Genomic DNA, 27,842 nt, shown 5'->3' with positions numbered 1-27,842 from the left:
TATCATTTGCATCATAAAATAGCAGTGACAGTGTAGGTGTATTGTTGTCTTAATAATATGAACCCATATGAGCTTTGGATGGGTCTGATTCACCAATATGGCTTCACATTTTTTTGTCCTTAAAAATTGAGCTTATTGGGAAGTGTGGTTCCAAAGTTCTGTAGTCATCTTTTGAAGGCAGAGGGAATAGGGGGCACACTGACCAGCAACAATTGCATTTTTTCTAATTGCATTCATTTTTTTTATTGCATTTATCCATTACAGTCAAGTGCCATCAAAAAGGTACGTATGGTAGCCGTGGATTGCATTTGAAGGTCATCAGGTGTGTGTTTAGCATAGAGTTTTTCGACTATGCAGTATATGTAATTTACCGAATTGGTACTGCCAGACTTAGAATGTTTATCATTGTGAATGTAGTTAAAATAAAGAATGAATCTGAATAAAAAAAATGCACGTACAGCACAAATATGAATGCTTACTAAATTGAGCTTGTGTAGCTAATATGGCCGGGGAGTGTTTATACTGTTGTGTAAGCTGTTTTTTCACTTACAGCCAATGTCAAAGCAAATCCTGAGTTCTCCCTTTACATATGGTATAGAAAGCAGAAAAAAATGAGCGCCACCACCCACCCCTCAAAAATAGATTCTGTGCAGTTCTTATGCAAATGGTAAAACAAATCAATATCAAATATTGCTTTCACTGTGTACGGGCAGAGGGTTCACAGTCAAGGAAATCGTCATGCACACTGCACGCACCTCATCCAGAGCATATATTTCAACCTGGTTTGTCATCTACTGGAACTCCCTTCGGAGAGCATAAATCAATTTTGGAGTTTTAAAAAAAAAAGTAATTTGCCAACATCAGTGAGCCTTTTCTTGTGTACACACACACCACACACACACACACGCACACACACATGCACACGTATACACAGTCTTTAAGCACAAAGCTGAGACAAACACAGCTTCCCAGACAAGGTAAATGTTTTTTCCTCTCAATGCTTTTACTTGACAATCTCGCCATTCTTTCACTGAAATTGACTGTCGATCACGGCAGATTTCTCCTTCCTGGATTGTGAACTGGCTGTACATCAAACAATATACATGTTTGTGTGTGTGTGTGTTTGTTCTTAACAAGTATAGAAATGCAAAACAAACCTGAGTAACACACCCGCAAAAATCAAATACATATATGACGCAGTTTACCATATTTTCCGGATTATGAATCGCTCCGAAGTACAAGTCGCATCAGCCATAAAATGCATAATAAAGAAGAAAAAATATATAAAAATCGCACCGGAGTACAAGTCTCATTTTTTGGGGGAACTTTTTGGACAAAATCCAACACCAACAACAGACATGAATAGGCAACAACATGTTAAACGATCTGGCGGCTCGATGGCGCACTGGGTAGCACGCCCGCCTCACAGTTAGGAGGGTGCGGGTTCGATTCCACCGCCGTCCCTCCCTGTGTGGAGTTTGCATGTTCTCCCCGGGCCCGCGTGGGTTTTCTCCGGGCGCTCCGTTTTCCTCCCACATTCCAAAAACCTGCTTGGTAGGCCGATTGAAGACTCCAAATTGTCCCTAGGTGTGAGTGTGAGTGCGAATGGTTGTCTGTCTCTGTGTGCCCTGCGATTGGCTGGCAACCGGTTCAGGGTGTCCCCCGTCTACTGCCCGATGACGGCTGGGATAGGCTCCAGCACGCCCGCGACCCCTGTGGGGACTAAGCGGTTCAGAAAATGGATGGATGGATGGATGGATGTTAAACGATACGGTATGTTAACGTTACATAAACACAAACGAGGAACTGAGAAAGTGCCTGACGTAACATATTGACAGTTATTCAAATTACTATAACATAAATAACAAGTTTACCAAACCATCCATGTCACTCCAAATCATTAAATCCATCGAAATCTTCGTCCTCTGCATAAACAACGCCGCTGCTGACTCTGGAAGTACATGCAGCGCTGACGTCGGACTCTTCGTCAGTTGCGGTTCCAATTATTCCACAGGCCTATATAACTATTTATAAACTATATATCAAATAACTATAACATAAATAACAAGTGTATCCGTGTCACTCCAAATCATTAAATCTATCAAAATCGACGTACTCTGCGTCACTTATAAACAACTCCGCTGACTCTGGAAGTCAGTGGATAGTAGAAGTCAGTGGATGAGACTCATCGCCAGTTGCGGTTCCAATTATTCTACAGGCCTAGAGCGCCCTCGTGCAGTTTAAAATGAACATAACGTGAAGTGATGAGTAATGTGTTAATGATCAAGTAATAATGTGTTAATAATTTCACATATACGTCGCTCCTGATTATAAGACGCACCCCCGACCAAACTATGAAAAAAAACTGCGACTTATGGTTCGGAAAATACGGTAATTCAATTAAAACAGTTCATACAAATAGCACATTATTTATTGTAATCATTTTTCGTGGAAAATGTAAATTGCAGGCTTAGAATTTTTGTAGATTTTTTTAGGGTTTTCCAAAAAAATGCAATGCATTTCAACAGGCATCAATAATACACCGATTTTTACGATCCGCCGGCGAAGGTCCATTAAATAATTTTAAGTTGTAATATGAATCTATGTATTTAACAGTAGATGACGGACATGTTAAGTTGCATTTGCACCAGTTTTTATACTAGCCCTGTACTACAGCGTGATTTGGCTTAATGGTTTTTTTCCATTTATTTTTTTGGGTGTATTTGGAATGACACTCAGGATAGGACCAAAATGGTTTAGAATTATGAGTGAATTGATTTTGTGAAAAAAAAAAAAATATTGTTTTTTTCATGCACTTAATGTAGGTTTGCTGTTCTGCAGTTTTGTGCCATCCTTGAATGGTAATTTAGATTCACGAGGGTGCTTGGCACTGTGCAAAAAAACCCACAATATGTGGTTATTGTTGATGGTTCAAACCCTTTGTCGTAGAAGGCTGGATGTTTTATAAATGGAATGTGAAAGTATTATGAAAAATAAAATATGTTATGAGCATGCATTTTGCATGTACGCGTGTATTTTGTTCATATGCAATGGCATTTTTTCCATACATCTAGTTGGTAAGTGTATGGTCCTGTGAATCCCACCCACCCCCGGTGTCAGTAAAGGAAAAATTGTGGCATCCTCCATCATTCAAATTGCCCATCCCTGACTTACTTAAATGAAAAATATGGTGCCTTTGACTGATAATGCCAAAATGTCCAAAGACATCACCTTCAGCACCATCAAGATTATGTTGGTCTTTGTCACAATTGAATTACATGAAACACAAATTCATTTAGCTATTTAATTTAAACAAGGGCAGCAATATCCTTAAGTGTTTGTTTTTCACATTTGCGGAATCGATTTCACAACAATTGTCATACCATTTTCACGACTCTGGCAGGATCATTTGAACATTGCCCAATATTATATGTGTATTCCCTCAAAGCACACAAATAGGAGCAAAAAATGAGCTTCATTCAGAGTATATAATCCATTAGTATTTGTGGACCTTTGTATTGGCCATATGGAAAGTGGCCTTTTAGGATAGGCATGGATGATCCAAAAGTGCTGTTAGTCACCAAGCCAAAATGAAGATTTGAATGATTCAGTTTCCTTGTTAATTGCATATAATTACATCATTACTGTTTCTTATGATGGACAGGATAAACTGTGCAATGGATGTGTAATTAATTATACTCTTCTGTCTGCCAGGCGGGTTGAATTGGCTCAAAAAGGCCTTTTGCATTAATGCCCTTTCTAAGCCAATATCACCTCTGACCTCAGAGGTGGCCGCAGTCTCCAGTCCTCCAACAACTGCTCAACCATCACACCCTTTCATACCAGCAACGGATGGAGTGATTGTAGACAGGCGACGTGACCAGGCGTCAGAGATGAGAGAGGGGCCGCCGGGGAAGCTCGACCTGATGCTGTTACCAAAACACCCAGAGAGTGTGGGGGGAATTCAGGGGGAAAGCTAACAATAAAGTGATTTTTTTTTCAGCAGGTACACTATTCCGAACCTAAACACAATGACACTGTGGATGTGTAGACTTCAGAAATACCACATCTGCTGGCAAAAAGTCGGTCCAACATTCTGAAAGGAGCTTTTGGTCTTCTCCACATTTGGAGCACAAGGGAGAAATGATGTGATTGTCTTTTTGTTGCCTTGTGCAGCTATAGAGCTGTACCATAGTGAGACATAAGAATCTGTATGATATTTTGAAGCATTCCAGTTAATCACAGGCATATATTATATATTACCTTTGGCGATCTATTTTCTTATGAATATGAGATATTTTGGTGACAATTTGCCTAACCTGGAAGTAAGATGCCTGGTTCGTTCCTGTCGAGGTGCGTTCAGTTACCGCTCACAAAGTAGGACATCTCAAAATGACAAGAAAAACTCATTCAATGTATTCAATAGCAATTACTACTACTTGAGCACATTGCGCGTGTACATGGAAATATGTTATAATTTATTAGCCACACCAAAATCAGAAGAGCCGCGCGTCAACTCAAGTGGCAGAGAAAGATGCTCTGAGAACGTGGGTGTATTTTGTCTGCTCCGGTAGGACAGGGGTGGTGCCTCACTTTGTTATGTTACAAAGTGAAGCACCAGTCAATTTCTAGGATCGGGCAGGGGCTGCTACTCAAAGAGGTAGTAATGTGAGCAGGAATGTTCCAATATGAGTGAATGAAGGACATTCCCACATTGTTGTTGGTTAGGAATTGGCATTTTAACATGGCTAAAAGGTTAAAAAGTTGATTTAACGTGATCAAATATTTGTAGCTCATAAGGGCAACCAAATATTAAGCAATCTAGATCAAGTGTCATCAATCTCAGTTAGGTCAAGTGTCATTCACAAATTTTTTTGTTTGGATTTTTTGCTAATTATTGTTTGATGAAAATTCTATTTGGCATCTTGCTTGGGCTAGCTGAAGTTATACTTTGTAAAGCTCAGTGGTGGCTGATGAGTGCGGTGATTATTTCCACCCAAAATGCTTCTGTTTAAAGTAAGTGTTAGTCATGCTACAGCTGTAAATGTAAGCCACATTCTTTCCTACCAGGAAAAAACTACCAGAGGGATAAATGGGATCTGGCGGGCTTATGGCTAAATCCCTCTTGGGTCACAAATATCACACGAAACAGCAATTGACTTTTTAAAAAGGCGATCGTCTGGTCTTGATTATATGTTTGTCACTATAAAGTATCCCAAGTTGGATAGAAACAGATGGAAAGAGTGAAAGACAAAGTGTTTGGGGGAATGGGGGGGTAGGGAGTTGTTTGCTTGTATTGCATGAGCTCCAAAGCCAGGCTGTCCTCTCCTGACAGGATGACACCATCATTTACCCATCAGTTCAAGGTTGTTTCACGGATTGATGCATAAGGCCAGTGCGTCTGACAGTGGGGCCTTGGCTCTGTTGTTCCATCTCTGAGGGCGTGTTTACTTGCCATTGTCTGTGAGCAGCACCCCGTCAAAAAAAAATGCATGGCTATTCCGAATCCAGCATGAGGGAATAGGACAAAGAGAGAAACAGGAAGAAAAGGTGGGGGGAAGTGTTGGGGAGACGGTCAATGAGCCGTCTGTGGTCTGAGAGGAGGGAAGGGCCCGGTGGTATGACTGATTACAGGCAAGGTCAGAGGTCAAGGCCAATGCCCAAGCCCTATGATTCATGTGGGCTACAAACAAGAAAGAACTTCTCTTGGTGAAAGAAAATGAGCTAAAAGAATGAAGAAGAAAAGAAAGAGCCTTTTAGAGTTTGTGGAGTAATGTGCAGTTTTCAAAGAAGCCTGTTACCTCTCATGATAGTCTTCAAAAATAAACCACTCCAACCGGTTTCCTTTCTTTCCAAGTGCTACAAAGACCAACAGAATTTTTTTTTTTTTGTAAAGATGGTCAGACAGCCATTCAGTCCAATAGTCTCAAAGTGTGTCAATATTAAACAAGTGTGTTTTAATATGTATTAGCAAGCATGCAGATGTATGTGTGAAAGTGTGTGAGTTAACATGTGTCAACACGTAGCAGTGAGAACAAACAACTTCCCCTGAGTGGCTATGTGTCCGTTTACATAAGCAGCCAATCGGGTATGAGCTGACACCCCATTCAGCATTTGCCTCTTGTGTAAAGTGCAAAGGGCAACACATTTGTGAATTTTTATGTGAAACTATGTGCTCACCAAATGAATAATAGCATTGCTGAGATATTAGTGTACATACATGCTCACTCGCTTTTTTATTAATCTGTGCATGCAAGAGTGTGCGTGAATATAATCGATTCCCCTTCCTGCCCTTGTCCGATTTCCTCTTGAAGGTCATGAGGGATGAGGGGCTGAAGGGAGTAACATTGCAGTTTGCGTATTGTTGCATAAACATACACGCCCCCTTCCGACCGTACATTAATTGAAATTGGTCGTTTGCACTCACAGTATATTCCGGCTTCCCTGTCATAACACCAATATACTATATTGTATGAGAACAGAGGCATCGTCCTGCCCAGAGCGGTTGAATACAATTTACATATGATTACTTTTGTTTTGGCTTGGCTCAGGAGGTAAAATGCCTAGCGCCATGATTTCCCATCTACTCTGCCTCTCTGCAACACAGCAATAAAAGCAATCTACATTACAGAGGCTGTTTGAGCTTGAGGTAAAACTCATCTTCCTGTTCATGGCCCTTACCAGAAAAAAATGGACCGTTGTAACCTGAAATCACTCGCTGTGCAAAATGAATATACAAACAAATCATACACAATATTATTGTCAGATACGTCATGATGATGATGATGATACGTACTGTAGATTATATATTTGAAAATAGTAATGGTTCCTAACGCCAAAATCAGGATAGATATTTTTGTTCCAAAGACGTGACATTTGTATTATATGGCTTACATTAGTACCTTGCTTTGTGACTTACTAAATTATTTGCAAATAACATATTTGAGCCACAATGAACTACTGGATGAAGCAACTCAGAAAATGTAAAACAACTTAAATAAATGTTATACTGAATCTATAATTGTTTGAATCATTTGAATCGAGCAGAGGACACACTATACTAAGTCAATCGGCGACCTCCACAAAGGCCAACCAATTCTAAATATTGTCTGATATGTTGTGTTCATAATATATTGAGCGATACCATTTCATTCCATATCTGCTGCTGACGGTAATGGACATTATCAATTGGGTAATGCCAAGCACAGAACTTCATTTTTTACTGCACTACCATCTTTTGGATCCGCTAGTGCGCCAACCCAGTTCATCTCAATTCGAGCAGAGTGTAAATAACGTCAAATGAGAATCAAAATTTCTTGGGACATTCTCACCAGTGACACCGAAGAACATCACATTTCCTGGATTGGAAAACACTTTACTATTACTTGGACATGTTTTTATTGCCCAAGATACAAAGTTTATTTGTATCACAATGACACAGGGGAAATTTATAAGGTAGAAATATAATTCTAAATGACAGAAAGCCTTTCACGGTCAACTAGCAGTTTATGAGCTAATTAACTAATAGTAGATTACAAAATGAATCTTGATTCCCATAGCAATCAAAGAATAGTTTGTGAAGCATGACATCCACATTATAGCAGGGTCATAGACTCATAGTGGCAAGTAGAAACCCACTTCATCTTCTCATTTGCTCATTGTGCCCACTTATCATTTTGCTTTTCCCCGACAACAAAACATGGTCCTGGTCATTTGTTTTCTTCCACTCCTCTTTTCTTCTCCTTGACTAATAAAGTGTAGGCTGGGGAAGGGGAGTGGGAGTGGATGAGTACATGTGAGTGATGGTGATGTCTGCTCAATGTACTTGCTGCACTCCACTGCAGCTATTGATCTTTTTTATGCATATGTAGTACATTTTCTACATTTTCCTTATGAATAATAAAGCAATGAATAGTGGTTGGTTTCTTGCGTGGCCCAAACGGAAAAATTGAACCCTGCATGGAGTCATATGTTACAGAATGTACGAAAAAGTATATGTGCTGGGGCTATGAAACACTGCGCGATATTTACAATAGTTTGTTTTAAAAAAACATTGGTCACCTTTATTTATTATTTCTTCTGAATGCACCAGTTCCACTTGGAATGGGGGCAATATTATTACAGCTCATGCATTCATTCATTTTATACCGCTTGTCCTGTTTATGATCACAGACAAACTGGAGTCTATCCTAGCTGACTTTGAACGAGAGGGAGATTACAGGTCGCACATTCCGACAAACGACCAGTAACACTCAAATTCACACCTATGGGCAATTTAAAGTCTCCAGATAACCTCTAGAGGTGTGGGCGGAAGCATTACATCTCGCAACACAGAGAAGCACATGACAAGCAAATTACACAAGCAGAGAAAGGAACCAGAAAATCTCGGCCGCCAACTGCTAACATTTCCCGTGCTGCCACAGTTCATGCAAATACATGGCAATAAAGGAAGGTGGGTACAAGCTGGTACAATGTAAATTAATCATTTAAATTATCTTTGAGATGCATTTGCAATGCCACGTTCCGTAAGACAATAAAGCAGTCACTGCAGCATGTGGACTTTATCGTGTGAAAACATGCTCCTACAAAACTCATTGCACTCAAGGGGACCACCACGGGAAAGCATCCAATAAGGTGCACGCACACAAAGACATGCATTAAATCAGCCAGGGTAAAATGGCCAAGTTGATGGAGAAATGCCACCCAAAGGAATTTATCACAACCAGTCAAAGCAAAATAGTATTCTTCAATGTCCCAAATGTTACTTAAATGCATCATTAAGATCTGCACACATGTTCAATTTTGTTACTTGCCTACTTACCTGTTGTTGTTCCTGAGCTTGATTTGGCCATCAGGCTCCAGGATCCGGCCATTCTTGAGCCAAGTGAGCTGGGGCTCAGGTTCGCCCTGGGCTTGGCAGGTGAAGATAGCGGTAGTCCCCACAGGGCGGGCGATGGACTGCGGAGGTTGAATAAACTCTGCAGGAGCTGAAAATTATATGCAAATGTCAGAGAATGGTCTCATCAAAGGACACTACTTGGTAAAACCAATCAAAAGTGATATATTGCAGTGTTAATCTCACGAACTACTAGTTATTACCTCACAGAAACTCTACATTTGGTTTGAATGCTTTTTTACAGTTGTAACTGGTGTCAGTTAGTATAATTACAATATCCATCCATCCATATTCTATACCGCTTGTCCCCACGGGGGACGCGGGTGTGCTGGAGCCTATCCCAGCAGTCATTGGGCAGTAGGTGAGGGACACCCTGAACCAGTTGCCAGCCAATCGCAGGGCACAGAGACGAACAACCATCCGCACTCATACTCACATCTACGGACAATTTGGAGTGCTCAATCAGCCTACCATGCATGTTTTTGGAAGCCGGAGTACCCGGAGAAAACCCATGCGAGCACGGGGAGAACATGCAGACTCCACACAGAGAGGGTCGGAGGTGGAATCGAACCCGCACCCTCCTAACTGTGAGGCGGACGTGCTAACCGTGCCGCCTATGATTACAATATGTCATACTAATGTAAAAACAGGAAAATAAAAGACAAAGAGGTGCAAGCAAGAGAACATTTGTTAGCCCTAATGTGATTTAAAACACTTTAACAAATGGAAGTAAACTGCAGTTTCATCATATTATGTCTCCCCCATACTACACGCAAGCACCAATGGTCAATTAGAGCTGATAACTTATTCATATAGAGCAAGGCAGGGACTTTATAGATACTTTAAATCACATTAAGTAATTACAGCTACATCTGCCTAAGTTTCATTTTGGTTGCCGCTTTAATTAGAATAGTGATTTTTAACTATTGCACTGAATTATTTATGCCTATGCTTATTAATAAAACAGATTTTGATGATATTTCACAGTCCACAGAGTGTAGAAAGCTGCAGAGGATAATGTTGGAATAATGCCTCGTGGTCATAATTATCTAATAGGACCTGGGAGCATGCATGTTAGCAGGGTCAATAATTCTTGTGAATCCTGATTAGAAAAATATCACAGAAAAAAAATTACAGTCCCCTCCCTGAGCTGTCATCTTATCCTAGGAGAGGGCTTTTTGTGTCCCAGTGATCTAAGATAAGTTGTCTGGTGATTTATGCTCATGGCAGGGTCACCCATGACAAACAGATGCTAGTTTAAGAGAACAGACATAGTACGGTTCATAGACCTCTAAAACCTTTGCACCTCAATCTCCCCTGCCTAGACGCTGGCCACCGGGACCTTCTCTGGAGCCAGGCCTGGAAGTGGGGCTCATTGGCAAGTGTTGGTGGTGGGAGGGCTGCACCCATGGGGCCCAATCGGGTACAGCCCAAAGAGGCAACATGGTATCCCTCCCCATGGGTTCACCAAGGAGGTCATTATCAGTATCAGACTCATTATCAGTCGGTTGTGGTGTAGAAGGAGCTGAGCCGAAAGGTGAAAGGCTTGAGCGATTGGTCAATCTATGTTCTGAGCTTCACCTATGCTCATGACTGAAAGATGGATGGATGGATGGATGGATGGATGGATGGATGGATGGATGGATGGATGGATGGATGGATGATGGATGGATGGATGGATGGATGGATGGATGGATGGATGGATGGATGGATGGATGGATGGATGGATGGATGGATGGATGGATGGATGGATGGATGGATGGATCATATATGGTTTGAGCAACCATGCTGTAAATTGAACTGTGAGAATCATATCATGGCACACCTGTTCATCTCTATGAAACAATGAGTACTGTATTTTCTGGACTATCAGTCGCAGTTTTTTTCCTAGTTTGGTTGGTGGTGCGACTTATACTCTGGAGCAAAATAGGAGTGAAATTATTAACACATTATTATATCATTTCACATGTTATTTTCACACTAAACCGCAAGAAGGCGCTCTAGGCCTGTGTTGATAATTGTTTTGATTAGTCTGACGTAAGCAACGTAGAAGAGGAAGTGCCGCATCTTCTACTTCCACTGTTTGCGGAGTTGTTTAAAAGTGACACAGAGTTCATTGCATTTAATGATTTGGATTTACACGAATGGTTTGGTAAACTTGTTAGCATGTTATTTATGCTATAGTTATCTGAATAACTCGTTTGTTTATTATGTTAACATACCAGGCATGTTCTCAGTTGTTGTTGATGTGTCATGTAACATTAGCATACCATACAAATATTCAGCCTGTTGTTGCCTTTATTCTATTTTTATTTTAAATTGCCTTTGAAGATGACATGTCTGTTCTTGTTGTTGGATTTTATCCAATACATTTTCCCCAAAAATGTGACATATACTCCAGTGCAACTTATATATGTATGTCTTTTCCTACTTTATTATGCATTGTATGGCTTGTGGGAAAATACGGTAACCTAGTATCTCACAAAGTGATGGACAAAAGAGTGTTTGACCAAGGATGAGAACATACTACAAAGTACTTCGACACATGCAAATCAGTAAAATTGTCAGATAATAGTAACACATCAGTTCCAAACTTTTGTAGTTTATTTATATACACAAAGTAAACACATGGAAACATTTTAGCCAATAGTTCTATAGTGCCTCATGCAAACATTTGAATCCATACCAACAAATTCCAACAAATGCGTCAGAATTTCCATCCATGTTTGCTGACAGCATTTGTGAGGCCTTTTATTAGCTCACTATGTTTGTCTGTTGTATGTTTGTGTAATGTGTCTGACTTCATAAGACCAAGTCGGGTTGTTGTGATGCGTCTAGTGTGTTGGTAGAGTGCCTAGAGCATGTCACTTCTCACTGTCAACCCTCACCGCTGGCTGGCAGTTTGTGAACGGGAGAGCCGAGTGCGTAAGTCTCTCCCTGCCAGTACATAGCCTCTCTAACAGCAAGCCCTATGTAGTGCCTCCACGCGGCGACACACGGTAACTGGGTACAACACGGACCCAGGCGGAACTACAAGGGACTCGGAGGAGGTCTGGCCCCTAGAGGTGCGGCACGCAGGCCCACCGGTGTGTGGACACGCCCTGGTGCCCACGAACCAGCCCCCAAACTATGCGTTAAATAGTACCACTGCCCAGTGGGTTCCTCGTGAGAGGAATGGGCTAAGGGAGTCAACCCCTACAGAAAATCAATTTCCCCTTCGGTTAGGAAGGAAAAGGAGAAGGAAAACTCTGATTTCAAACCTCCGTTCATGGGAAAAGGCTTCGGGAGTCAACCCCGAGGAAAAATCCGGAGCTGGAGTCCCTAAGGCGGATCCTGTGTTGATTCAACCTCTTTCCGGCAACTCCTGCGACTTCGCCGGCACTCAGACAGTATTGGCCCTGCCCTTCCTCTGGTGTGTCCAGCGGAGTGGAGTGGGGGAACCTGGTAAATGGGCAACAGCTTGTTCTCCATAGAAACATGCCCAGGCTCTGCGCCCTGAAGAGTCTACTTCAGCATCACGTCACAGCGTTGGAACAAAAACGGAAAGCAGCAGATTTACCGGTTATAAGCCACCGCTCGATTGGCGAAGAGCGAGGCGCCAGGGGTTGCTTTCGACAGTGGGAGAGATCTTCGCGTCTCATTGGGCAGCTACCGCCCGCTTCAAGCTGGGCAGTCCCCAGCCAGTAAGGTGCTGCCTCGCCACGGTCTACTTGCCCCACTGGGTGTGTGGGTCATAGGGGAAACCTGACAAGTAGCCCGACAAAGTCTTACACCAGGCCGAAAATGCAAACAAAACGGGAAAACTAAAGGAAAACCCCGCTCATACTTGAAAATTGGCACGTGGAATGTACGAACCTTAACCACTGGCCTTTCTGAAGACCTTCAAGCCATCAATGATGCCCGAAAGACCGCCGTTATCAACAACAAACTTCTGAGGTTACAGCTAGACATTGTTGCTCTTCAGAAAACAAGACTCCTCTCTTCTGGCTGCATCAGGGAGAAAGATTACACCTTTATCTGGCAAGGAAAACAGCCTGGTGAACCAAAAGAACACGGGGTGGGATTCTCCTATCGGAACAGCCTATCTGGTTCCATCTTGCCAGAGAGAACAGAGAGACTCCTGAAACTTCAGCTCCGAACATCAACAGGCGTGGTGAACTTTATCAGTGCGCTAGAAGACCTTGTGTCTGGCAAAGCACCAGGAAAAGATGGCATCCCTCCAGAAGTTCTGAAATGCGCAAAGGGTACACTCATCCAACATCTTCATGAGATCCTCTCTTTGTGCTGGAAGGAAGGCGAAGTGCCACAGGACATGCGAGATGCAAACATAGTCACCCTATACAAGAAAAAGGGTGATAGAAGTGACTGCAACAATTACCGCGGAATCTCACTCCTCAGCATTGTCTGCAAACTCTTCGCGCGCGTAGTGTTAAGAAGATTGCAGGTCCTGGCCGACAGAGTCTACCCAGAATCACAATGCGGATTCAGAGCAGAAAGATCCACCATAGATATGGTAGTTGAGAACTGTGAGGCAACTACAAGAGAAATGCAGAGAACAAGGAAAACCACTTTACCTTGCCTTCATCGATCTAACCAAGGCCTTTGATCTCGTGAGCAGAAAAAGACTTTTCAACATTTTGGAAAAAAATTGGCTGCCCCCCCCACCATGCTGAGCGTTGTCAAATCATTCCATGACAACATGCAAGGAACTATCATACACAACGGCAATGCATCCAAACCATTTAACATCAGCAGCGGGGTAAAACAAGGATGTGTTCTGGCTCCAACCCTGTTCAGTATATTCTTCTCCGTCATGCTGAAGTTTGCATTTGGAAACGCCACAGAAGGAATCTACTTACGAACTAGACACGATGGCAACCTCTTTAACATCACAAGACTAAAGGCCAAGACCAAAGTTTGAACCAGGTGCCTCCGAGAATTCTTGTTCGCTGATGACGCAGCTGTTGCAACCCACACAGAAGAGGAACTCCAGGCACTCATGTCTCGCTTCGCATACGCCTGTGAACAATTCGGCCTAACCATCAGCCTAAAAAAGACACAAGTGATGGGCCAGGATGTTGTAACACCACCGGCAATCACAATCTCAAACCACACGCTGGAGTCCGTCCATGACTTTATCTACCTGGGCTCTACCATTTCAGACAAGGTGATTATTGACAAGGAACTCGCTCGGCGGATCGGCAAAGCTGTATCAACTTTTGCTCGCCTCACAGAAAGAGTCTGGTCCAACAACAACCTGACGAGAAACACCAGGGTTCAGGTCTACAAAGCTTGTGTCTTGAGCACCCTACTCTATGGCAGCGAAACCTGGACGCTCCATGTAAGACAAGAGAAGAAACTGAATGCCTTCCACCTTCGATGTCTACGACGCATCCTCGGGATCACCTGGAAAGATCATGTAACCAACAACGCAGTGCTGGAGATGACCAAAATAGCTTCCATGTTCTCCCTGCTCAAGCAGAGACGCCTGCGCTGGCTGGGCCACGTGACCCGTATGGGCGAGGGAAGAATCCCCAAAGATCTCCTGTTCGGCGAATTGTCGTCTGGTTTGAGGCCAGTAGGACGACCCCAGCTGTGCTACAAGGACACCTGTAAACACGATATGAAAGCCGCAGGCATCGGACTGAACACATGGCAAACTATCGCTCAAGGCAGAAGCTACTGGAGACAGAAAACGAGAGAAGGTCTTGTCGCCTACGAAGACATCCTGAGGCAGCAGGCCAACGGCAAAAGACTGAGAAATAAAAATCTGAATTTTCAAGATTTTAATAACACCTCTGACCACCGCTGTGCAAGATCCGGCAGAAGCTGTGCCTCCCGGATCGGACTGCATAGCCAAACGAAGCACTGCCGTGGAGTGACACCAACAGGCGCAAACCCATGATCTCCCGGGATCGACGGCTGCCTACACATGTTTTCTACCTTTTTCTGCTTCTTTTGTTGTATATTATGGCATGAACTTCGAGGGCTGTTTCAGGGGTGAAGGTCAGGTGGAATTCAAAGGGATATTTATTTGTACCTGTGGTAAGTGTTATATCATCAGCAACATCCATGCCATCCCTGTAGCTCTTGCAATTCAATTTGCAATTCTCCTTGCATTTTTCCTATCTTCCTTTGCGATCCAAAAAACTTATAATTACCCTCATAAATTTACTGGAAGAGCTTAATTGTTTGGTCACATAATATTCTATGTGTAATTTCTATATGACATTGTGCAACACAGTTGTATTAATCCTATATGGATTTTGAATATTCCTCCCAATACCCCCATGCACAGCCAGGTTGCCAAACTTGCTACTTCTCTCTCAGCGGCGAGCAGGCACAGTTTGCTCCTTAACCTCACTCCTCCCCCTCCCCTCCATCCCCACTCCCCTATTGTGTTGGGCCATCTGCCATGTGACTTAGCAGCACAAATAAACAAGCAAGCTGTCGCTGATGTGCCCGCGCATACAATCACAGTTATATGGAGCCGCTTGCCAGACTTTCTAAGCAAAACCTAAATCAAATGTGATAGACTAACGCTGTTGCGATGCTCAGGCGGAGCCGTGTCCATACGGAATTCGTATGGACTGCAATCCACACCGACTACGGTGCGTAAGCTGTACACGTCCGAAAATATGCACATTACAAAAAAATGTCACACTTCCAAAACACGAGACTCCACACATAACGATTACAAATCACGAGTTTTAAATGAGCACGTGTGATGTGTAAAGTCAACACATCACACATGAACTGAAAATTGCCAGGAGAGACAAGAGACAAGAAAACCTGCAAAACTTCAGCGTAAACAAACATGGTGGACAAAGAGGAGTCATTGGCGATAGTTTGTGTTTGTTTTTAGCGGAAAAGAGCAATATGTGTCGATAATGTGTACGTCAAAGGAGTGAAGACAGCGGCAGCATTGACTTTCTGTTGCCTCATGACTGTTTTGATTATGAATCCCCCTCTGTGCTTCCTTGTCGCTTCACTTACTGACTGTGTGCTTGTTTATCCTTATGCACCCGCTACAAGGTGCGAGTTCATTGACATCATAAATACAACACATTGTTGAACATGTGGATTAAAAAAGGTATATTCAGTGTTATTCCCACTTTTGATATCAAAAGGATGTTTTGACTTGTGTGCAGTCCAAATGGCTTTTTGAGTATTTAAGGTTGCCAATCTCTGTTCTAAAGCCATACTCCCCACGCTCATATATTCAAACTTCACAATCCATCTTTTTGCAACAGAAATCAATACCAAAAACACAGACAGTAGCACATAATTAACATCTGTTTCCCCCCTGTAAGGATAAGATGATTGTCTTTGACTTGACAGGAAGATAAAATGAAGTATTGACCTGGATCAATACTACTAAAGCAAAGTGTGGACCTGTTTAATCAATGTAAGAACAGAGTGAATGAAAGATGTTTCCTGCTTGGGGACATGTCATGCACAAGGATGCACACATCTGTCCTCATCTTAGTGGTCAAAACCACACTTATCTCTCACCTTGTCAACATGTCAACTTGCGCCATCACATGCGGATGACGAGTTGAGAAAAGAAATAATCACAGGATTATTGTGTGTCCTGGATTAATTAACAGTACAGCAAGTCAACTGCAATCAGTAATGCCCTTGTGTTTGCGTCTCAAAGTTTTTCAAATGATCCAGATACCAATAAAAGCTAGCGCTTTTGGTTGCCTTGGTTCCATACACTCTTGGCCTTATTATCTTCTGACTCTGTCCATTGTACGTGTCTTTTCCTCAGTCCACTCACCGTATTTTCCGGACTATAAGGTGCACCCAAAAACCTAAAATTTTCTCAAAAGCCGACAGTGCGCCTTATAGTCCAGCGCGCCTTATATATGGACCAAATTCCTAAATTTAAAGTGTCTCGAAGCATTGTGTCATGAAATCAATCATAAGTGGCCCGCTGAAGACTATGAATCATGAATCAAAAAGATTATGGATCATTATTTTGTGATTATAAAGTAATTTGTTGCGCCTGAAGTTGAAATAAAAAAGATAAAATGGAGAATGATTTGATTTGGATTAAAAATCTGACATGATGCATTAAAGGTGTGCCTTATAGTTCACTGCGCCTTATATAAGGACAAAGTTTTAAAGTGGGCCATTCATTGAAGGTGCGCCTTATAGTCCGGTGCGCCTTATAGTCCGGAAAATACGGTACTTTAAGAGTAAACTACACTTCAGAAGTGTAGGGGTCTTGGGGCAAAAACACAAACGTACCTTCCAGCACTTTATTTGGCTCATGTGTTTATTTCTTTGGCTGGCAAAATAAGCTTTTGATTGGGGTAAGGAATGGATAGTGATTCATCTCCCCATAAAGCATACTGTCAAGTATAATCATACTGCAAGTGTAGTTTATGAAACAGACAAGAGCATGCAGATACTAACTTGCATGAATTTTGACAATCGGTGAAAAATGATTTGTCATGGTATGAACAATTTAGCGTCATGTAAAAGCTCTACGTAAGAAACAATTATTTTAACTTTTTGGTGCCTTAACCACGAAGACACCTACCTGGACAACAGCTCCCTTCCAGACAAGGTTGAGGTAGGCGAGTTGCAGCGGCTAGCTGGTTTTTCACTTCCAAACTTTACGCCATGCCGCCCAATGAGGGCTACGATGAACTCAAATCATCCATAGACTTGATACGGCAAGACCTTACCACACTCTTAGAGCAGCAAGCCACCCTGCTCCAGCTAACGTCTGAACCAGGGGTCACCAACCTTTCTCAAACCGAGAGCTACTTCCTGGGACTGATTAAGGCAGAGGGCTACCAGTTTGACACACACTTCTGAAATAGCCAATTTGCTCAATTTGGCTTTAACTATGTGTTATTATTGTCATTTCCAGTTCACATGTAAGTGTGATTTTAACAAGAATAGCAAAACTACAGTCAAACCTTGGTTTTTGACCACAATCTGTTCCAGAAGGCGGTTCGAGAAGCGAATCGGTCGAATTCCATTCTATTTTTCCCATTACAAATAATGGAAAATCTTTTAATCCGTTTCAAGACACACACAAAAAAAAAAAAAAACGCCTTTTTTAAGCATTTTTTCATTTGCGCATATTTGTCCGATCAAGCAACTGCAGCGCACCACCGAACGCGCAACTGCACCGCACTGGTCGCATTATTGTGACAGAACCGTTGCTGAAATTTAGAAAACATTTCTAAAGTTCTGATGTACTTTCCAAAATTTAAGTGGACCTCAGTGCGCAGGGAGCTTAATTTGATCCGATTGCGCAACTGCAGCGCGCCGGGCGCTCACTGTCGCATTGCTTTAAGAGCGTCTTTGTGTTTTAGGATGGCTTTACGTCCTTTACTGCTCCCACTTGCTTTCTTTGGAGGCATGATTAGGGGTTAATACACTCCTCAAATTAACGAAAATACAATAACAACGGAGTCAGTCGGCATCCGGGCCGCGCCGTCGGGTTTTCTCGGGTCCTCCCGGCTCATCTCGCGAGGTTCGACCTCCGAATTTTGTTCGACAACCGAAGCAAAAAAATCTTGAATTTTTTTTGTTCAAATTCCGATTTGTTCGAGAACCAGGGCGTTCGAAAACCGAGGTTTGACTGTAAAATAAATAGATGCAGCTCACTGACAAGTGCCGCTATTTGAGCTAATTTTAGAACAGTCCTGCGGGCGACTCATGCGGTCCTCACGGGCGACCTGGTGCCCGCGGGCACCGTGTTGGTGACCCCTGGTCTGAACTAACGGAGCTTAAGAAATTATCCAAGGAGAAAGATGAGAAAATCCTGTCGCTTGTACAGAGAGTAGATGCACTGGAGCAGTACTCCCGACAAGAAGACCTCATAATCACTGGTCTTAAAACAACACACCGCTCCTATGCCAGGGCGGCGGGTCCTTCGGATCCCTCGACAGATGGCTCTCCATCGGACGAACTGTCAACGCTTGAAAATCAGGTAGTACAGTTTTTTGAGAGTAAGCATATGGAACTCCAGAAAGGAAACATTGCCGCTTGTCACACACTCCCAAGAAACCGAAAACGACAAAAAGATGCTCCGAAAATTATCATTCGGTTCGTCAATAGGAAACATAAAGTGGATCTTTTGAAGCAAGGGAGGAAACTAAAAGGAACGGGTGTTTACCTAAATGAACACCTCACTACGAAGAATGCTGAGATAGCCTGGAACGCATGCAAACTGAAGAAGGAAAACAAGATTCTCGCAACGTGGGTCAGAAACTGCAAAGTATGGATTAAAACAAACGAAGCAACACCAGAAGATGTCAAAACCCTCGTTGTGAGTGAACTGGAGGAACTGAAGATCTATGGCCTGGTCCAACCTAACATCTACAATGGCTCATCTGATGACCATAAACTGGTACCTATTGGACCCTCCTGACGAGAATGGTGGATTACAGCGGAGCACAACATGGCAAACAGAAACTGGCGGGGAGGACATCCAACTCAGGTAGACCGTCCCCTTACACCCTTCATGCCATCCAGTGACACTCTCAATAATGCAGGAATTTCTGTCCCACCGAATCTAGACTCTTTATTATTTAATTCATTTGACCTAGAGAATGTTACTGCTGGTATTTATGAGTCCTTCTTGAACCCGGATACTAATTACACTTCCCTAAAATCTGTTGAATTGTCATGCGAATATTTTTCTGAAGATATGTTTAGCAAACTGTGCAATACTCCTCCTGGCCACTGCCAAACAAATGTATTCTCCACTGTCCACTTTAATGTACGGAGTATCTCTAAAAATCATGATGGTCTGCAAACCTATTTATCAACCTTAACACATTCCTTTTCAGTAATACTGAAACCTGGATGGTTGATAATACATCTAGCTACCCTCTCTCTCACTACACTCCTATACACTCATGTAGACCAAACAAGCAAGGTGGAGGAGTCTCACTGTATGTGATTGATAATTTCAATTTCTCTCCCAGAAAGGATCTAAGTGTTAACTTTGATATGACTGTAGCCGAATCTGTGTTTATAGAACTTTCATCTTGCTCACTTATAAACAACAAAAAATGTGATAATTGGATGTATATATAGACCACCAGACTCTGATAAAATCACTTTCAATGAAGCCCTCGACTCCACTCTAAAAATTATAAACAAAGAAAACAAATTGTGTGTCCTACTTGGTGAGTATAATATTAATTTGCTTGAAACTAAGCAGTCACATACAGCAGACTTCCTTAATACATTATACTCCAGTAACTTTTTCCCTCTTATTAACAAACCCTCCAGGATCACAAGCTCAACGGCCACTCTCATTGACAACATTTTATTTAATTCTCTAGACTACAAAATAACATCTGGCCTGTTGATCTGTGATGTATCTGATCATCTTCCTAATTTCATCCACAATGATAGTGGTCCAAAAATCAAAGGTCATACTGGTGATCAAATGAAATTCCGCAAATTTACCGAGAAAAACATGGTATCTTTTATATCTATCATCAGCTCTGTGTCGTGGGATGAGGTTATCCTGTTGCAAGATGTCAACAAAGCCTATCACTCCTTTCTAACAATACTCACAAATGCATTAGAGTCCTCATTTCCTTTAATTTCTAATCGTAAAAATAACTCCAAAGGGAAACCATGGATAGCGGATGAACTAAAAAAATCTTCACGTAAAAAAAATAAACTTTATAGAAAATCTATTGCAAATCCCACCCCTATAAATATAGAAACATACAAGAAATATAAAACTAAATTTACAGTATTACTAAGGAAAACCAAACAAACTTACTATGCTGATAAATTTACTCAAGCCTCTGGTGACATCAAAAAAACATGGAATCTTATCAACCATTTATTACATCGCAAAAAATCTCAAACATCTACCCCAAATGAGATGCTGTGGAAAAATGGAGCCCATTCAAACCCAGTAGATATTCCTAATGGTTTCAATGATTTCTTCGTAAATGTTGGCGCTCGGTGGCGCACTGGGTAGCACGTCCGCCTCACAGTTAGGAGGGTGCGGGTTCGATTCCACCTCCGGCCCTCCCTGTGTGGAGTTTGCATGTTCTCCCCGGGCCCGCGTGGGTTTTCTCCGGGCACTCCGGTTTCCTCCCACATTCCAAAAACATGCTTGGTAGGCCGATTGAAGACTCCAAATTGTCCCTAGGTGTGAGTGTGAGTGCGATTGGTTGTCTGTCTCTGTGTGCCCTGCGATTGGCTGGCAACCAGTTCAGGGTGTCCCCCGCCTACTGCCCGATGACGGCTGGGATAGGCTCCAGCACGCCCGCAACCCCCGTGGGGACTAAGCGGTTCAGAAAATGGATGGATGGATGGATGTTGGCGCTACCTTGGCATCTAGCTTCTCAACCTCTGATACAAGCCCCTGTTGTCTAATTAAAGGGCAGTTTCCTTCACTCTCCATTCTTGACCCTCCTAGTGTTGAGGAAGTTTACAGCATTGTCATGAGCTTGAACAACTCGGCCCCTGGCCATGACGAGATCAGAAGCTTACTTATTAAGAAAATCATCCATTCAATAATAAACCCACTAACACACATTTTCTCCTTATCTTTAAAATTTGGCATTGTACCCCAAGAACTAAAAATTGCTAAAGTCATTCCTATTTTCAAAGTTGGCGAGACAAATGAATATGGTAATTTTCGGCCTATATCCATTCTTCCATGCTTCTCCAAGATTTTAGAAAAATTGGTTTATTCAAGATTGGCAAAGCCCCTAGAAACAAATAATATTCTCTACAAGCATCAATATGGTTTCTGCAAAATGTTTTCCACTGAGCATGCACTGCTTCAGCTTGTCAACCATATCTCAACAGCTCTTGACAATAAGAAATTCACTCTTGGTGTCTTTCTAGATCTAACTAAAGCATTTGATACTGTCGACCATAAGATCCTTATCGCTAAGCTAGAGAGATATGGAGTGAACGATTCTGCCCTGAAATGGTTCACGAACTATCTTGCCAACAGAGAACAATATGCATATTTAAATGGTTGTTCTTCCAACAGATCTAAAATACTATTTGGGGTCCCGCAGGGCTCAATATTGGGTCCTCTATTATTTTTGGTGTACATAAATGATTTTTCCATGTCTTGTTCAAATTTTCTCCCATTGTTATTTGTGGACGATACCAACCTCATGGCCACCCACGATGATTTTAATTCCCTCATTGCAAGTGTGAATGCTGAGTTGCACGCTATTACAAAATGGTTCAAAACAAATAAGTTGACACTCAATAGAAAAAAAATTAACTTCATGATCTTCTGCAATATAAACAAATCTTACCCCAAAGAACAGACCAAAATTTACATAAACAATAACGAAATCGATCAAGTTACTAGCACCAAATTCCTAGGAGTTAAATTGGTCCAAACACATTGATTTGGTTTGCAAAAGATCTATGAAAATGCTAGGTATTTTACGAAAAGTTTGTCCCTTGGTCCATCCTTCTGCTCATCTCACTCTGTATTATAGTTTCCTGTTTCCTTTACTCAATTCATCATCATCATCAAGTGTCTTGCCTGGAACAGGCATTGACGGCCATGGCCCTCCATTCTTCTCTGTCATCCGAAGCTTTCATGAACTGGTTGTTTGTTAGCTCTTTATGAGTTGCCCATTCATTGAGGCTGTCCACATACATTTGTCGTTTGCGTCCTCTGCTTCTCTTTCCCTCAATCTTTGCTGTTGCGCTGAGATGTTCTATTCCCTTTGTTCTGTAGATGTGCCCAAAGAATTTCATCTGTCTTTTTCGTACTGTATTGAGGAGTGATCTTTTCATATTCATCATTGTGCTTCTGAGATCTCTGGTCTTATTTTATTTCTCAGCCTCACCAGGAGTATTTTCAGGAGGAGTTTCAATGTATGGCTCATGAGGCTTATCGTTCTGTGACTTTCACAATCAGTTGTTCCTGGTTTTTTGGGGAGTGTTATAAATGTGGAGCGAAGCATGTCAGCAGGTATGTTCCCGGTATCATAGATGTCATTCAGCAGTGAAGTAAGTTTCTGTGTTCCCCATTCTCCAAGGGCTTCATAGACCTCTATGGGAATTTGATCGGGCCCTACAGCCTTTCCTTTGTTCATCGTTTTAATTGCTTCTTCGACTTCCGTATCCAGGATTGGCGGTCCTTCCATTGGTTTGGTACTCTCTGGTTGGTCTTCTCTGTCGTCATCAAACAATTCTTCAATATACTCAGACCACCTGTTGAGAATGTCTGCTTTTTTCACCAGGATGTTTCCATTTTTGGATTTTATGCAACCGCTTTGGGATGTTGTCTTTTTGCCTGAAATGTCCTTGATCTTGCTGTGCATGTACTTGCTGTCCGTCCTGCATGTTCTCTCTATTTCATTACACTGTTCATTTAACCAAGCCTCTTTAGCATCATTGCACATTTTCTTTATTTCCTTATCAATGGATTTGTATGTTGTAGGGTCATTTTTCGCTTTGTGTCTGGAGTCCATGCGGTCCAAGATCTCGTTTGTCATCCATTTTTTGTGCTCTTTCTTTGGCTTGGATGGGATATTTTCTTTAGCAGCCTCTTTTATGCTTTCTTTCAGATTTTCCCATTTTCTCTCCTCTTCTGTGATTGCTTCAAGAGCATTATATTTGTTTTCTACATCAACTGCAAATTTGGTTCTGAGGTTGTTGTCTGTTTTCAATAATTTGAAGTTGTAGCTTGGATATGTTTTTGCCTATTTGATAGCTTTGAGCTTCACCTTCATTTTCGCTACCAGTGCCTTCCAGCCACTTTTCATAATTTCTTCACATTTGCATCAGACTTTCATTCTTATCCAACAAGTCAGAGGGACAATCTTCACCCACCTTTCTGTCGAAAATCACGCCATCAATATAATATCCACTTTAGAGGGCCCTCACTCTGGAATAAGCTCCCAATCCATATCCGATCCATATCTGCACAGGCTGCTTTTACAAAGCACCTAAAACACCATCTTCTCCACTCATGATCCTACCAGTCCATAATTACTCCACCGCACTCAGCTGATCCATACTATGATCATCAACTTAAACCACAATTTTGACTCAGATTCTTCCTTGTTTTGTTTTGTTATTTTCTGTTTACAGTTCTTCTGTTCCCTTTTAGCTATTCCTATCTGGTGTCTCTTTGATTGCTTCAACATCGATAAGTGTCTATTTTGTTTCGCTTGTTTCTTATTTTTGTATTGTGTATCTGTTTATGTATGTATACATACACACTCGTATATATGCATATATAAATATGACAAATTAATATTTAGCTTGTTATGCTTTTGTTTATTTACTTATATATATATATATTTTTTTTTTTCTTTTCTTAAACACTTGAATGACATTTGACTGCACAGCACTTTGTTTGTTCTGCACTTTGCTTGTATATATAACAGGAGTGGAGCTTCTTACAAGCCCTAGGCTTCGTCTCCCTCCTTTGCACTGTTATTGCTATAATAATATGTGCTAAACAATAAACTAAACTAAACTAAACTAAACAATGTGACATTCCTTTCCACCAGGACTCACCTTGAACCACTAGACGGCCCTGAGCAGTCCTACGCACACGGGTCCCTGGTTTGTTAGCAGCACACACATAAACTCCTGAGTGCTGCACACCGACATCAGAAATCATCAAGTTTCCGGTGCCAAGTACTTGAATACCCTCCACACCGATAGGACGTCCATCTTAAAAAGAGAAAAGGAAAGCAAGCAGATATTTGAGAAGACAAGCTGTTTCATAAATGACCTTTGGCAACGGTGCTTTGTTTTAATCAGCATGGGTTATACTGCTGTGTGATCAACCTTAGGTGTTCATCTTCTTTATTATAATATATTTCAAAATTTATGAAGCTAGGCTTCCAAATAGAGTTTTGTAACAGATATAGCTTACATACTACAATATCTTAGTCTAATCAGAATGATCTTGTGTTGTTTATTTCCATTTAACATGGGCAGTCAAAATACAATTTTCAACAGGTTTCTACATTTGAGATTCTCTTAATGTTTATACCTTCACGAATGCTGCACTCGCTGAGTGCCCTTCACTTATTATGCTATGACAAATCTTCAGCAAGTTGTCTTGTACAATTCAAGGATGCAACTGCTCGTGGCTGCAGTGCTTTTTTTTTCTTTGAATGTAAAGTAGTTGAGAACATACAGGTGATGTTTAGATAATGTGTAGGTCGCTGAGATAGAGATGATGATCAAACATTCACATTCTATAAATCCTTAGTATTGGATAGAGTAAAAAGAATCAAGAGCTATAAGAAGAAACCACTTTTCAAATGCTATTTAGTTGGTTTATGTTTAATCTCCTTCTTTCATGTATCTCCAAATTAATTGTGGTGTTCAACCTTTCTATTTGCAACAACCAAAGAGCTACATGTTGTTAATAAGTGATGCAGACATACAGATTTTAGCTACAGTGATGGCACTTCCAACTGCAATTTCTACTCTTAATATCTTTGCTTCGAATAGACCGCCGCTCTTGCTGTACCTACATGATAAGCAATCACTTTTGTCTGCTCCCTATCTGCAGTCCCCACGCCAACAATGACTTGTGCCTGTCTCTGATATTAGCAATGGGGAATAGTCAAAGGGGACCTATTCAATCCCTTTTCAGAGTGAAATTCTGCAGCCTGTACGGTCCGCATACAAATGTGTAAAAAGTCTATTTAACATGGGCCACATGTTTGATTGTCAGTCAAACAGGACTGACAATCAAACATGTGGCCCATTTCAAAGAGAGGTCACACAGAAACTTTGTCATCTTGTAATGTAAGGTTATGTCAAAAAATAAGTGGGTAGCATGATGGGTCCAGTGGTGAGCACGTCTGCCTCACAGTCAAGATGTCCTGGGTTTTAAATTGTGATCCAAGCCCTATTGTGTGGACTTTGCCTTTTCCCACTGTGCTCGTATGGGTTGCCTTTGGACAGAAGACTCCAAATTGCTAGGTCGAAAGTCTCTAAATTGATCATAGCTGTGTATGTGTGAATTTTTGTTTGCCTACAAGTGCACTTCAGGTGACTGGCAGCTCACCTGTGGCCCATATAAGGACAAGATACATAGAAAAAGGACGTACTGAAAGTTAAATGTAAACCTTACAATACCAACCAACTGGCTGACCAAAACATTGAGCATGAGCACAATAATGAAATAAAGATGTTTATAATCTTCATTATTGACGAAAAGTTATAACATCTTTGTGTTTTGTGAGGTCCGACAATGCTTAAATAAGACCTAAATAAAATTATTATAATATAAATAGCAGCTAGCTTGAACGGTGCAGGGGCAAACCCTGCAGTGCCTGGCATTATAGTGTGTTTATTGTAGGTTTCTGTCATAATTAACTCCCCGCAATTACCCACTAGACCGCAAATATCAATCCAGCTTTGTCTAAACAATAGCGCATTTATTCTTTCTGCCCCTATTACGGCAAAATTTCTTATTCTCGCGTTGCCTCAGCCAGGAAAAAAATTAACTTAGTGTCACTTAGTAGAAAAGAGAAAGCTGGAGCTCACAGGGTGTGGCGCAGCTCAATGAATAGGAACAAAAAAACTCCAGCATTAAGCAATGAGCATTGTGAAACTATTAGCTTCATTATGCCTCTTTGAAGTAATTTAATCTGTACAAATCCTAACGTGTAGCGTAAAATTGAAGCGTCAATGTGATTATTCTTCAACTGTTAATGGGAGGGGCTCCAGGTTATACTTGGAGCAACGAATCAGTTTTGATAATAGGTAAGGAAAGCAGATGTTGAAAAAGTGATCAGGACAGATTTGAGTAACAGTTAAGAATTACAATGAGCACCAAGGGAGGGGAAAGCTAATTGCATGTGTCTCAGCCTTACAACGCAATTAGTCTCCAGGATCTCCTCTGTTTCCTGCGAGCTTCATGATGAGATGAACCATGTACTTATCAACAACACCATGTTTACTATATACAGCCCTTAAGTCTCATGTTGTCCCATTGCATTACATATAGTACGCAACGGCTTACACTGAAACAACACACGTGTATTAAAAGACAACCCATGACGAAACAAAGCGGAGTGGTTGTGAGAATACCAATATAGATGCATCACCCACGCTGATATAGCATGCATGACTGGGCAATTTGATAGTCTGCACATCAGTGACATCCAGAATAACATAAAAAAAGATACAACTGAAAAAACATAATCTGATTTAATCTTGTCTTTTCATTACCAAGCCTGCTCCAAGACACAATGGGGCGAGGGTATCCAGTGGCGACACACTCCAAAATGGCCGTTTGGTGAACAGTAAGGGTGAGATTTTCTGGACCAACTAGGATCATTGGTTCTTTGTAAACAGATGACTGGGAGCCTGGAAAAAGAAAGGTGGATATTTAAGATAGGAAAGGGAATGATGGATAGCATCCTTTAATTGGATTCCTCTACAGTTCCTCAGAACAATATACTCTATCTCTTGGATCTGACAGATAAACAATAGGTTTGGAAAATCTTGGTAACTATACTGTAATGGTGACAAGTACAACAAGGAATCAGGACACAGAAGGCATGATTATACAGTAAAGCGAGTAAATAGTTTGTCCCACAGGGAGAATATGAAAATGCTCATGGTATGCTACTATTAAAGTTGTGAAACAACCTGAAACAGAAAGAAGGGCCTCAGCACTGTGTTTCACTCCTGCACTGTTATGAGCCACACAGCAAAATTTTCCACTGTCCTCCTCGCGCACTCCTGTAATCTGCAGAACACCTGTAGGCAGCAGAGTGTACCTACAAAAAAAAGAAGGTGCAAATTATTATTCACAATAGCATTTTTATGGACCAAATTTTTATGGATCTATAAAGCCAAATTATCCAAGGTGTCTTTGTTAACTTAGTGGCCTCAGGTCTTATTATTTTCTGCTGTTTGCAAATGGTGTGATCTTCAATGTTTATGTGCTTTGGCTTTTAGGTTCTTCATCATGTGGAAA

At 41.5% G+C, this 27,842-nt stretch overlaps 1 protein-coding gene across 1 annotated transcript in view; it reads right to left on the bottom strand.

The window, feature by feature from the left end:
* igdcc3 (immunoglobulin superfamily, DCC subclass, member 3) overlaps nucleotides 1-27,842 on the bottom strand; it is a 65,036-nt gene that overhangs the window by 3,838 nt on the left and 33,356 nt on the right. The window contains exons 4-7 of the mRNA XM_049717913.2: nucleotides 27,512-27,642; nucleotides 27,089-27,226; nucleotides 24,407-24,565; nucleotides 8,822-8,987 (exon numbers count right to left, since the gene is read on the bottom strand). Of these exons, the coding sequence (XP_049573870.1) occupies nucleotides 8,822-8,987; nucleotides 24,407-24,565; nucleotides 27,089-27,226; nucleotides 27,512-27,642 (594 nt within the window). The remainder of the gene's footprint in view (nucleotides 1-8,821; nucleotides 8,988-24,406; nucleotides 24,566-27,088; nucleotides 27,227-27,511; nucleotides 27,643-27,842) is intronic.

Source organism: Syngnathus scovelli, chromosome 4 (assembly GCF_024217435.2).
Source record: "Syngnathus scovelli strain Florida chromosome 4, RoL_Ssco_1.2, whole genome shotgun sequence".
NCBI classification, from domain to species: domain Eukaryota; kingdom Metazoa; phylum Chordata; class Actinopteri; order Syngnathiformes; family Syngnathidae; genus Syngnathus; species Syngnathus scovelli.
The sequence above is the reverse complement of the archived record's forward strand: the minus strand, read 5'-3'. Positions and strand labels throughout refer to the sequence as shown.